This window comes from Ambystoma mexicanum, chromosome 11, assembly GCF_040938575.1.
Source record: "Ambystoma mexicanum isolate Mex_15411 chromosome 11, UKY_AmexF1_1, whole genome shotgun sequence".
Classification (NCBI taxonomy): Eukaryota; Metazoa; Chordata; class Amphibia; order Caudata; family Ambystomatidae; genus Ambystoma; species Ambystoma mexicanum.
In genome coordinates, this window is record NC_090934.1 from 971,274,270 (window position 1) to 971,287,867 (window position 13,598).

The 13,598-nt window shown below is 46.7% G+C and overlaps 1 protein-coding gene across 5 annotated transcripts in view; it reads right to left on the bottom strand.

The window, feature by feature from the left end:
* The window catches only part of CPT1A (carnitine palmitoyltransferase 1A), a 634,145-nt gene that overhangs the window by 304,515 nt on the left and 316,032 nt on the right, over window positions 1–13,598 (bottom strand). For 3 of the 5 annotated variants that reach the window (XM_069624123.1, XM_069624121.1, XM_069624125.1), the window contains exon 9: window positions 12,744–12,831. In XM_069624123.1, coding sequence (XP_069480224.1) covers window positions 12,744–12,831 — 88 coding nt within the window. Of the gene's footprint in view, window positions 1–11,989; window positions 12,075–12,743; window positions 12,832–13,598 lie in introns of all 5 variants that reach the window. The other 2 variants (XM_069624124.1, XM_069624122.1) reach the window with 1 other exon arrangement.

Here is a 13,598-nt window from a genome sequence, read left to right on the forward strand (position 1 = left end):
ACCCTGACCCTGCAGATGACCCTGTGCACCAGGGAAGTGGTGGTAAAAATACACGTTCATGTTGGTCCAAGGGATCTGCATCGCTCTGCCTAGCAAACCCCTGCCTTGCCCCAGCCAGTAGGTGAACTGGCGGCATCTCCTTTAGGTACTGGTGGCAAAGAGGTCCACCTGCAGATAATCCCACCTGGTGAAGATCCTCTGAAGGACCTTCTCGTTCAACTGCCCTTTGTAGATGTCCGAGCCCAGCCTGCTGAGCCTGTCCGCCTCTAGGTTGGTTCCCCCTGGCAGGTGGATTGCCGACAAGTGCATTTTGTTCACCAGAGCCCACTCGCCGATGTCGATCAAGTGTCTGCAGAGGGGAGGAGACCTGGTGCCACCCTGCTTGTTGATTAACACATGCAGGTGGAGCCATCTGTCTGAATGAATGAGAATAGACTTGCCGTAATCATGGGGAGGAAGGCCTTGAGGGCAAGCCAGATAGCCATCTCGAGCCAGTTGATGTGCGCCAGCTGCTCCTGACGTGACCATACTGCATGGACACTGTGGTTGTCCAGGGTAGCCCCCCCCCCATCCCTCTAGGGATGAGTCTGTGGTAATGTTGACCTGAGGTGCCGGCTGCTGGAAGGGCATGCGTATCCGCAGGTTTAGGTTTGTACCCCACCGAGACTAGGTCCTGGTGGAGATGTTGTGGTATGCCGACCTGCACCACCTGAGATCCCTTCTCCTAATTCCAGGAGGCTAAGAAGTGCAGCTTCAGCCTCCTCATTTTGAGCTTCATATGTGGCACTGCGAGGAGACATGCAGCCATGACTCGTAACAAGTGTTGGTACCACCACGCCGATGTCATTACTCTGCTGAGAAAATGTCCAGTGGCCCTCTTGATAGGTGTGATCTTGTCCGACGAGGGGAAGATCCTCTCGAACCTTGCGTCCCATATAAGGCCCAGGAAGGTCAGACTCTGCGTGGGCGATAGCTGTGACTTTGAGATTGATAGAAAATCCCAGTTCGTATAGTGAATCCATGAGGGCGCAGGCTGTGTGCTGGACCGCCTCTGGAGATCTCGTCCTGACTAGCCAGTCGTCTAGATACGGATAAATGTGATGGACCTATGCCCTGAGTATGGCTGCCACTGCGTTCATTAGCCTTGTAAAGACCCTGGGAGCCGAATTGAGTCCAAAGGGTAGAACCCTGTATTGAAAGTGAAAAGCCATTATCCTGAACCTCAGGAAGGACCAATGGGGTTCCCAGATCGGGACATGTAGGTAAGCATCCTTCAGATCCAGGGAGCACATCCAGTCTCCCACACACAATGTGGTTCAAGGAGGAAAGGTCCAACACAACTCTCAGGCCAGCCTGGTTCTTTTTGTGCATGGTGAAAATTTGTGAATAGAAGCCAAGCCCCCGCTGCCAGGCTGGAACTTCCTCCACTGCCTGGCTCGTTGCGAGAGAGTGGTTTCCGCTAGCAGAGTTTCTGTACCAATCTGCGGTAGCGGAGGGGAGGAAGGAGGAGAAGGAGGAATCAGGGTTCTGGAAGCCCGTGGATACCACAGAGAGGATCCATGGGTCTGTAAACTTTGTCCACCAGCAGTGTACGTGAAGGGCAAGTCTGCCCCCCACCGGAGACTCGTGAATCCGGATGAGCTTGTGTGAGAAACCTGAAGGTGTCTCCCTAGCTAGGCCCCGGGGATCTGTCACCCAAGTGGCCAGGACACTGGCATCGCTATTGGATCCAGTACCTGGCGGTGGATCAGGCAGAAAGTATCACCTGGATGGGGGTCCTCGGGGAGTGGGACACCGACGGTTGAGGCAGAGTATCCCCCTTCCTTTAACATCTTTTGCCCATCCTCTCACGTAGAACATTCCAAACCACTGCCCCCCCTTTTCCACTGCAAACACTTTAGCACAACACAATTGACAATGGCCTAACACTTGAGCCGTTTACCTGACATGTCTCAATACCATTGTCAAGCAAAGTGAGGCAAATGATCAGAATCACACACACCTGACAACCCTTTCCTTTCCCCACAGGGATAGAAGGTGGAGCCAGAGAGCACAGTATGAGAAAGGCAAGCATGGCAGACAGTAGGAGGAAGCACAGCAGTTCAAAAGGCAGCAGGAAGCGAGAGGGTGGCGAGGAGAGGAGTGACCTAGCCCTTTTCGTCCCAGGCCCACAGAACCTTTGCAGAGGGGGATCTAAGACCCCAAACAATAGCACAAGTTTACTGATGCAGATGTCAATGGGACACGGGGCAAGCCTATGCTGATAGGGTGGATCAGAGGGTGGATCAGAGAAGAAACCCACGCCCATGGTACCAGCCCACTCCAGATAAGCCGAAAGCCAAGCAGTTCATCACAGCCAGTGAGTCGAGGGGGGAATAGATAAGCATTGGGCTGTGTTGAATGTGAATCGCAAATCATACAAGTTCTTGAACCAAAGCTAATAAACTATAAAGGAACTGTTAAAAGTGTGAGGGGGAGACAAGCTGCAGAGGGAAAGGGACACCATGTGGGTGCTAACTCGAGAGACTCTGGTCGAGTCCCATATTGAGAAACTACAAAAACCAAAAGGCTATACAAAGGCTGCCAAAGGAACTCAAAGTGGTCATACGTGAGCGTCGAGCAAAAGCCCTGTACAATCGAAAGACGTTGACCAGTAAATTGGCTGAAAGAAATGGGGAAGTAAATCCCACAGTGAAAGGAAATGGAGAAGAGAATCTCCGGGAGGTGCCGAGTCTACGGTCCCAAGCAACAGTGTGTTTTGGAACTGTTTATAAAGACCTTGAGATTTGTGGATTACAACTGAGAAGGGTAAGCCCAGAAGAGGGGCACCCAAGGGTGAACCCATCACCCAACGAATTCTGGGAACAAAATTTCATTTGTTAAAGGTTTCTTTTGTTTAATCTCATCAGGCCCCAAAGGCAAGAGACTATCAGAGTAAACGAGACTTGACCATTGACGGTCCTGAGAACTGCCATTTGGAACTGTTGTCTCGTGCTGTAGAAGCCCGAGACCATACTGTGCTACAAGCTCCAACCTTACCCCGTGCTCCGAACGTGGGGAAGGGAGACCCAGGCTATCGCCTTCTGACTTAACATTTGAGAACACTTCTTTCTTTCCTTGAGAACTTAACCCCACACCCTTTTTACTTAGCGTAAGGATTTGGCAATAGATTTTTTTACTCTAGGCCCTTTTTATTTGACTTGACGCCACTAGGACTGCCTTATTTTCATTTGATGGTCGACAGCTGGCTCCATCTTAGATTTATGCTTAGATTAGGTGTTCTTCCAACCTGCATACCAATTTCATTGTTCAATAAACACCCTTGAACTGTGATCACTTGTGTCTATCTTACTTGTTGTCACCATGAGTTCCTCACACCTGTCAAAACTTCTTCCCCTCTGAGGCTGGGGCTAAGGAGGGGTACTGGAAAAAAAACTTGTTAGCTGCCTTATGCTGCTTGCGCCTGTGCCGTCTAGGTGATCTGTCCGGTTGTCTCTTCTGGAAGCCTCTAAAGCCTCCAAAGGAGCGACATTTGTCCGAGCGCTGGTGCGTTTAGCTGTAGGTCTTGGGTGTGAAATTCGTTAAGAATAGACAAAGATCTTGCTGTCTGGGAGTTACTCTCTTTCTTATAAAAGTTCCTCATCTGTTGTTGAATGGAAGAGGTCGCTCGAAAAGCAGGACAAGTATGCGCTCCTGCACGTTTGGGATGAATTCTGTCACCTTGAGCCAATCCATAATTTCTCATGTCCGTGGCAATACAAATGGCTCGGCCTAATGTGTCAATGTGAACCACTGTGGATGCCATTATATCTAGTGCCACGATTTTGGCCTCCGCCGTTGAAGCGAGCCTGGTTGTGGGTGGGGAGATCAGGAAGGAAATCTGCAATTTTCAGCCACAGCTTCTAGTTGACAGCTGCACACATGGCATCAGCGTTGGCTTGGCGCAGGTGGAGAGTGGTGTTAAGAGTCAATTTTCTTCCTGAATGCCTCCAAGAGCATTTCCTCCTTGCCCAGGAGTGCAGACGTCGAAGTCTCGGAGGACGATTGTGGCTTAAAGTACAGTGATGCCGCCGGTATCTGAGGAGTGCGGCTGGGGATGTGCCGACAATAGGGGGGCGTCCCCTTCTGTTTGCCTGTACTTAGCGTCAAAATGCCTGTTGGTAGGCTGGTTAGAGTGTGGCTTGAGCCAAGCTTTTTTGGCTAATGCTTCGATATCCTTTTTAAGTGGAATCCCAGTTCTAGTAGGAGGATGTAGTCAAAGAACTTCAGCCAGTACCCCTACCTCCGGTTGTTCCACCTGTGGCTGCGGGATTCCTAGGTACCCAGCCAGGCCCGCCAAGCGCCCATGAAAAGCTTTGGCCGATGATGTGGTGTCCGGGTCTTTCTCCTCGTCTATGTCCACTGTTGTGTCCTGTGGAGCCGGAGGAGTGCTGGGCGCAGGCACTGTGGCGTGCTCATTATAAGTGCCAGAGGCTGCTGAGGTGGCAGAGCCAGAGCTGCCATGATTGGTACAGGTATGGGAGCCAGGGCTGAGCAGGACCCCGGGGCGATACTGCCGTGGGTGCTTGCGGCTGTACAGGAGGGAGCATGTCCCTTAGGATGGTACCAAACTTTGGTGATCTCATAAGGGCGAGGAACTTCTCGAAGAACCTGTTTTCTCAAGCCGGAGGTGTGCCTGATGGGATAGGCATAGGGGTGGGCCCTAAGGCTGATGTGTCCTGGGCGTGCCCTGTCTCACTAAATTGGGCGGTATGTATCCGCCTTGCGAAGTGGAGGGATAGGATGTGCATCAGGTGACCGGTGTGGTCCAATCCCACCTGGAAGCGCTCTCCACTGCCTGATCTCCAAAGCGAGATGGCGCCAGGTGAGCCGCAATTTTGTCTGGCCCAGCGGCCATTTTGTTTTACTCCGTGCCTGCGTCTTAGTACTTGCTGAGCTGGGACCGGCCTCCACCAGTACGCTGAGCAGTAGTGGTTGTGACATTCCCTACATCTCAGGTCAAGGCTTGGTAGGCGGAGTGCCCTCAGCCATGGTGCCGGTAGTGCTGCATGCAGGCGCCACCTCAGGCATGGGTCCGGGTTTAGGGCATAGCTCCTCAGGTTGGGACCCGGTAATAGAGCCTTGCGGCCCCTCAGCTGTAGCACTGGTAGGATCTTGCAACCCCTCGGTCTGCGGCTGGTAGCAGGAGCAGTCTCGGCATTTCTGCTGGTTTTAAGACCTGAGAGGTACCTCCCGCTTGGGCACCTCCCAGGAAAAGAGTCACCCATGCTGGGTGCGGAAGAGAACAGGGCACCTAACCTTGGGCCTGGTCTTCCGTTTCACAAATGCTTTAAGGTCCTCCGGACCCTATCTTCGAAGAGCTCTCGCCACCTGGCTAGTCAATTCTTGGGCGCGCACAGAGTCAAAGCGTGGCACGCGGTACAGCCATCTCAACCATGGGCTGGACCAAGGCAGAGGGCATGGGGGTCAGACATTGGGAAGGGACCCTCGCAGGCTGGACACCTGCTAAAGCTTGCTGTCGTCAAAATGTGCCGGGGAGGAGAGTGGCACCAGAGGACAGAGCAGTACCTAATACAAATAGAAAAAAGAAGACAAATACTTCTCTGGGGAAGAGTGCGTGGAATTACAAGGTGGGAGGCCTAACCCAGGAGCGCTGGTGAAAGCGGTCTGTTTTTGTCGATTTGAAAATGTGAACTGAGGAGTGACGCTGGTGGGCAGAGTCAGGGGAGCGGATGATCCCAGGGACGCACCCCTGCGCGCACCTAAATTTAAAGAGGAAGATAATTTTTCTGGTGAAAAAGGTTCTGTCTCACGTACCTAGCGAAGGACGCTCATACAGTATGGAGAAAAGGGGACGGGACATAGGAGTAAGAACCATATTTATACTTTTCAGAATGGCACAACACATATTCAAGGTTAGTAAGAAGGTTTCCAACTGTTCACTCTCAGAGTTACAGTTACCAACCAACTCTTTCACAAGTAAGTACTTGTAAACACTTGTTATACTTTTCAAGACAGAATCCTTTACTTATCCAGTCCTTCACTATTCTATAGCATGAATTCACTTGGGGGCAGAAGAGAGACCCTAGTGGTCTAGGAGCAGCTGTAGGCAGGGTGAGACAGGCTTCAGTTGCAGGAAGAGTAAGTAGTTAACTTTAAAGTTAGTTAGCGTCCAGGAACTTCCGAGCAGACACCCTAGGAGAATTCCAGCAGTGGGTCAGGGTGAACTGGATGAGAGGACTCCCAATCACAGAAAACACCCCAAAAGCTTTAGATAAATCACAAAGGCTTAAGGTAAGTAAGTACCCCAGTTAAAACAGTACCTTAGAACGGAAGAAGAGTTCCAGCAAGAAGACTTCAGGATCTGCAGCCAGAAACCTGGTCGCTGAATTCCTTTATCATGAAGACTGAAGACATGACACTGGAAGGTCTTTTGCTGCAGGGATCACAGGCAAGAGTTTCTTTGCACGGTTTACTCAATACAGAAGAAGAGGTTGCAGCGGGGTAGACTTAAGGATCTGCAGCCAAAAACCTGGTAGCTGAATTCCTTGTCGTGAAGACTGAAGACAGCACACTGGAAGGGACAGTATGAACGGGGAAAGCTCCAGGCAAGAGTTCCTTTGTGGCTGGATGCAGCTCTGAGGTTTTGGTGCCCTTTTTCAAGAGCCAGAAGAAGACACTTGCAAGGTCATATTCTCTGGTGAAGGGACTTTGTGGACTTTTCTGACTTAATTCAAGTCTCCGTAGGTCCAGCAGGATGCCAAAGTTTTCAGCTCGATTTGGAATTCGGAAGACCATGCACCACACAATGGCTCGAGGTGCCAGGGTATTGCAGCTACGCAAGGTCGCAACATGACGTGGAATGGCGCAAAATGCAGGTCTTCTTAAGTCTAGTGGATCTCACCAGGCTCTGCATCGGGGTCGTTGTTTTCAGAGTGCCCAGGTCGCTTGGAAATAAGGGTAATTGCAGGCTCTGCTTACACAGCAGGCTCTCCAGTCGCTGGAAATCGTCTCAGCTGCCTTTTCTTCATCTTCCCTCTTCGGATTTGGTTCCAGCGCTCGACTACTTCTTCAGCTTCCAAGATCGGACTTTTATGCAGGAACCCAGCCAATCAAACAGACATGCAACATTCAAACTTGGAGGGTTGGCGGTCCTTTCAGAACAGACAGCCTCCCAGTTTGAACTGAATTCTTGCAGTCGGGCTGGAAGACAAAGGGCTGCAGAGTTGTGGACTCCTCCCTCGCTTCCTGCCTTCACAGACACCCTGGCGCCTGGGTAGGCTTGATCGAGGTCTCCCACCAAAGATGAAAATCACACAAAGGACTTTCCTGCCCTGGAAGGCAGGGGAAGATACAAGACAGGACAAGGAATGCTAAAATGGCAAAAAAAGAAGACCGGGCCATTTTAGTAAAATGAGCACCCATGGGTGCCTTCACCTGGGCTGTGGAAACAGTAAAGGTGCACCGAATTAGTAAAAAGGTTCAGTGCCACTAGCTATAAAAAGGTAAGCTTGTCCCTGTAACAGAAATGTTACAGTTAAAATGAGAAAGGGGATACATTGCATCTCCCCAGCACTCCACATAAGGTGGGGTGTGCTGGGCTTACCCTAAATAAAGTTTAGAGAGGTTAACATAGGCTTTCTATCCCTGGGAACTGTAGTTCGCAAAAGGTTAGCCACAGAAAATTAAAAAGGGGGAGTTCAAAGGGCAACCCAGCAACAAACAATGGGCAGTATATGTCAAAAGTTATCAAAGGGGATGCAATTAAAAGGACACTATGGAGAGTGTAAAAATGACACCCATAGAAAGAGTAAAAGGATCTGCGAGTGTGGAAAAAGGTTCCCACTCACTGAGGTATAGGGAAAAATAATCCACCATTAAACCAGAAAGTTCTGGGGTTCTCATAAGTGAAGAAGATTTAGCACTAAATTTAAAATCTTACCTAACAGCTCAATACATGAATGTAGTGTGTGGAAATTGAAAAGAACCAATGCGGCAGCAAAGATAATCCATCCGAAGGAACAGTGAATAAAGGACTGAACCCAAGGCACAGGGCGCGCTACGACTGTTTTAGGAAGTCACAGCGAAGCCTACCCACGTCTGCCCTCTTTCTCAAAGCAACATCTGATCCACCAGCAGGAGACAAGAACTGTGTGAAAGTCACACCTACGCCATTATGCTGGCTGGTGATGGAAAACGGAAGATCATCATGTTTTACCTACACGTTGAAAACCGGAAACAGGCCTTTTGTATTCAAATTAAATAAGTTTTACGTTTTCGAAAATTAGTTCATGGAGTTTATGTGCAAGAGACGTTAAAAGTAAATCTAGCTATTTTAAAACATCGCCACCTCACCATTCTTAAGGAAGTGCCGAAATACGTTACTGTTTCACACAAATTAAAATACCAAAATATTTGCATACAAATTGTAAACACAGTCCAGACATGCAAAACTCAGATTTTAAAACTACTTAAAGCACCACGCACATGTATTGTTTTATGACGTTTTAGGCACAAAGAGCAGAGCACATGCAGGATAGGAGAAGTTAGTAGTGGGAATGTGAAGTGTTTTTCAGGCATGCTTGAAACAGGTTTAGGGTATACACTGCCAAACATGTGTTGGCATTTCAAATAATTAGGGAAATACAATTACTAATTGGGAATATAACCTATGTCTATTCTCTTCAAATACGTTATCATAAGCTGCATTGTGTGGTATGTTTACTGTACACAGCGCCCAATTCTTTAAAAACTACCAAGACAGGTTTAAACAAGCTTTTTCTTCTAAACCGATCCATGAAACCTTTTTTTTTTCAACGTATAGTGGTGATGCCAGCCAGTGAATTATGTAAGGGGGCCTGGAAGAAATGAGAGAAACTGGAAATTCTAAAATTGGCTAAACACTGGAATCGTAACCTCTCCCTGCTTGCAATCTAAGCACCAGACGGAACAAGGTGAAGGCAACTGGATCCAAGACTTTAGAGAGATTAAGAACAAGGAAGCACCGAAAGTTCAAATGCTGAATAAGAATACACTTGAGGCTGCTTTTGCTGTATATAAAAAAAAAACACATGCAATGAGTCATGGTAGGCACACAATCAAGAAATTATTGCTTGGAATACCTTACAGCACACCATTGGCCTCATTACGACCCTGGCGGTACGGGGTAAACAGCTGCGTAAAAGGTGCTGGCGCCGTTTACCCCGTACCACCTCATTACGAGGTCCCCTCCCGGGACCCAGGAAGCAACGCCTGGTCAAACCAGGCGTGCTTACCGGGCCCCGCGAGAGGAAGGGGGAGCAAACAACGGGCCAACTCGTAATGGCCCGTTGTTTGCTCCCTCTCCCATTCCCATTCAGCCCTATGGGGGCTGAAATGGGAATGGGGAAGGACCGGGTCCGGGTCCTTGGAGGGAGGAATTACCAGGCCTTCCGAACTCGGAATGGCCCAGTAATTCCTCATTCCGAGGACCCGGACCCGGATGCGATTTCAGCAGCAGCCATGCCGCCAATAGCGGCATGGCTACCGCCAAGGTCGTAATGAGGCCCCATGTGTGTTATTTAATTATTGCCATACATTATCAAGGCAATGCACAGCAAAGTCAATGTTGAACTAATTGTGGTATAAACAAGCCTAGGACTGAACTGTTGTAAAATACACGGAAGAAAACGGTGCTCTGCATTCCGCTCTTGCTCACCAGACTGCTGTCCCTACTAGGGTCTTAAAACTAGCTACCTATTGTCAACCTCAGAAAATACGATACCTCGCAGGTAGTCAAATGTCAGGCTTAGGAGCCTACCCTGTAAAATGTAAGGGCTACATAGTCTTGTACCTAAGCATGAACTCCAACAGAGCAGCCTTGGGCCAACAGAAGGAGCACGTCAGCTGCCTCTCAATCCCAACACAGGGTAGAATGAGAACAAACATCATCCAATTAAGAGGCCACAACAAATAACGTAAAGATGTATCCCTTAACCTAAAGGTCCATCGGGTAGGCCAATGTAGCGACAAGGAAAACATGGAAACTGATGGCAGATTAGAAATGTTGGATACATAAGCAAAACAAATATTCTTCCAGGGCAAAGAGAGAGGAATCGGCCATGCCTCCAGTCTAAAGCCAATCAGAGCCCAGCTGCCTATATAAAGTAAGGAGGTTTGAGGGCAGTTCAAATGGCGAGAAAGGCACAGGATCTCACTACAACTGCAGTACTTCCAATCGAGACACCAGCAGCCATCCTTATTCCATGAAGGTGGAAATGATTCTGGCCCCTTTCGAGTCAAAAAGTGAATTCTTTGAGCCTTAAACTGAGGACACCACTTTGTAAACTATACTTCGAGGTCCACACAAACCTCGAGAGGGATGAGCCGGAGGCAACAACAGAACAGAAGTGGATAAGCAAGAAGACTGCCCTGACTTCAGACAGCCTCTCAACTATAATTAGCCAAATCCAGACCTTGAGCAATGGCAATAGGGATTATTAGGTCGCTGAATGAAAATATGAGTCAGTATTATGAAAATATCAGTGACTAGTAAGGAATAGCCAAATAAAAGGATGTGGAACTTAAGGATGAATACCTCGAAATCAAGGAGCTTTGAACCAGTTCTACAATATCAAAATCAATTGATAGCCTACCTCTAGTTATCCAGTATTGGTATCAGAGAAACTAAAGACATCCTACTAACATGAAAACGTCCTAGAATCCTTGGCTTGACAGGATCAGCAAGGGAGAATCCTGAAGAACACTTCCATCAAAACCATGAATGGTGGAGGTGAATGCAAGGCAAGGAAAAGTACTCTCTCTTGTCTAATACAGTACTCAACCTGTGTCTGTTGTACAGTACGTTATTCTATTAGATCCGTTTTTAACGTCTTCATGGATCCAGATGTATCCAGAATCTAACTGTTCCAAAGGAAGAACAATAAGTCTAGTTGGTGGTACACCACCACATATCTATCCTCTTTCTCACAGCCCAACATTCTTTCACATTTTTAAAAGAAGTGGACATGAACCCATGGTTAGGCGTTCAGTCTATTATCCAAATCAAGGTATCTGCAGAGTCTGGAGTCCAGGCTCTGTTATGCATGGCAGGCAAGTAAAGACATATTCTATGCATACACTGAAAATGAAAAGGGGAGTGCATACACAGTGTGATGTTCACAGCCAGGCACAGAGAAATCCCGCTGAGTGAATGCTATGGAGCCTTGAGCCAATTAGGAAAGTAGAAAACATTCTTCACACTAAATACAAATTCCATTTTGTTTGTTGAAGACAATCTAAACGTCTCAGATAACTGCAAGAGAGCTACTCTGAGCATGTTCGGTCTTGTTTTAGAATTCAACTGTGGTTTGGGAAATTTGGGCAAGCTAAGATTTGACTACACATCACAGAAGACAATGCTCCAAAAATCAAAAACTAAGATACTGCATAAGATATCAAAAACATACGAGTGAAAAGCTCTGCGACAAACAAACTGCACCATCCAATACAAATTCTTATTAAGTTGGATGAGAAGTGATGTACATTAAGAAGGTTGTTTACAAAACAGTTTTTTATGCCAGCGATACCATTTAAGAAAGGACAACCACGGTTATGGCACAGACATGTGCTTGGTCTACAGTGATCAATGCAAATCTGTTGTTCCCCCTATGGGCTAAGTATCTAGCTAATTCTTATTAAAACAAGCACCTTAACCATCTCAATGTTTCAGACACTTCTGTTATGCCCCTGCTTCAGCTGCATAACAGCGTATGAAGTAATTTTCTAAGATTTGGGCCTTGGGTATTTGCAATGTAACTTTATACACACCAAAACAATGCAGCTTTTACGTACATACTTTACAAATATAATGTTCAAATACTCCACAGTGCATGAAAGCAATAGGCTGTGTTATGCAATTTCAGTGGCTAGATTGTTTTCGCCCCCATTATGTGCACGTTAGGATTAAACATGGGCCAAAATATCAAGGACAGGACTATACAAACTGTACCTGTCTCAATTCCAGGAATACGACTAGTGTTGAACATACGTTCATACTGAGCAGAACACATTGGAATGGTTTTTTGAACCATGAGCTGAAAGGAAACATAAGGTATCAAAAAAACAAAACAAAAAATGCCACAAAGCTAAAAGAAAAAAGAAAAGGTATTAATTGAGAACACAAAATAACCCAAGTACCCTTGGAAATCATAGGAGGAGAGGCTCTTGAAAAATGAAACCACACAAAAGTATACAGAACTCATATGGCAATAAAAGAGTGCACTCAAAAACCAACTATCTGTGGGAATATAACCAATCAAGTAGCTCCAGTTACCATTTTAAGAAAATCATCTACTGGCCTATTGGTAAATACAGTTCGTATTCCACGGACATTCTGAGATTAGCTGGAGTGTTTTTGTGAACCAGAATGGCCAAATTGCAATGCATAGATGGGAATACAAGCTATTTTATGTCATTGTCCTCGAATCTTGACTTGCAGCAGCAGTCCTTCAATAGTTTGATGGCTAATAGAAAAGCAAATGTAATATTTGGTGGTACAAGCAATAATTTAGTTTCTCTTTTAATAAAGTGCCCATCTGTTTACATAAGTGTCCTCATGTAAATAAAGGTATATTTAAATAAGGAGGCAAGAAACAAAATGGCAAGCGTCATTTGCTGAACAAACTGGGCTCAAACTCATAGGAAATATTCCACAGATGTGTTGGTTGCTGATGTACTGGCCACGGAATTTTGGCCACCCTTACCTGTTTCTTCTCCTGGAATACGAGAGCTGTTAAACATTCTCTCCCACTGAGATGAGCAAAGCGGAACAGTGGATCCCAACAGCAGAATCTACTCCGTGCATCAAGAATTGTCCATAAGCATGTGCAGCAATTAAGTATTTAGAGAGATCATTTAGACGTTGACGGGGAAAAACACGATAACATGCAGGTTAAGCACAAGTAAAACAATGTTAGCATTTCAGCAATCTTAAATGTTTTCAATAAATCCCCATTTTTTTCTTTTCATGAATCCCCTTTATAGATCATCCCATAGGCTATCTAAGACCCCACCGAAGGCAAACGATTACTGTGGGAACCCTAGGCAGCAACAGTTGCTTCCATCTCCAGTTCCCTTACAACAAACTTTACACTCAACTGGTCATACCCATACAGTTGAAGTATTTGCTACACAGGAAAGGCATACGCTGCTGTCTGGTGATTTAAGGGAAAAAGAAGTCTGATCTTTAAAGGATGCGTGCCTCGACAATGCACATCAAAGTATGCAGCCATTTAAAAAATAATCTAATTCATGTTCCCTTGAATTACAATGTGCAGCTCATGTTTTGTACAAGAAACTGATACTACTACATTCTTGGATACTACTGCTAAGCAGCATTTCAATATTGAAAAGTGCCTTGATTACAACTTTACTATTACATTCTACACCAACTTAACTCCTCTTGATGAGAACTTAGTATGTCATTGATCATATTAGTATGACAATTTCATTTATGATAAAAACGTTTGCCTTGCACCGCTGCCTTTGACCGACCCCGTACCCTGGCCTACTTGGTACACCATAAGACTTGAAGTAGGAGCAATGCAGGTACAAATAAA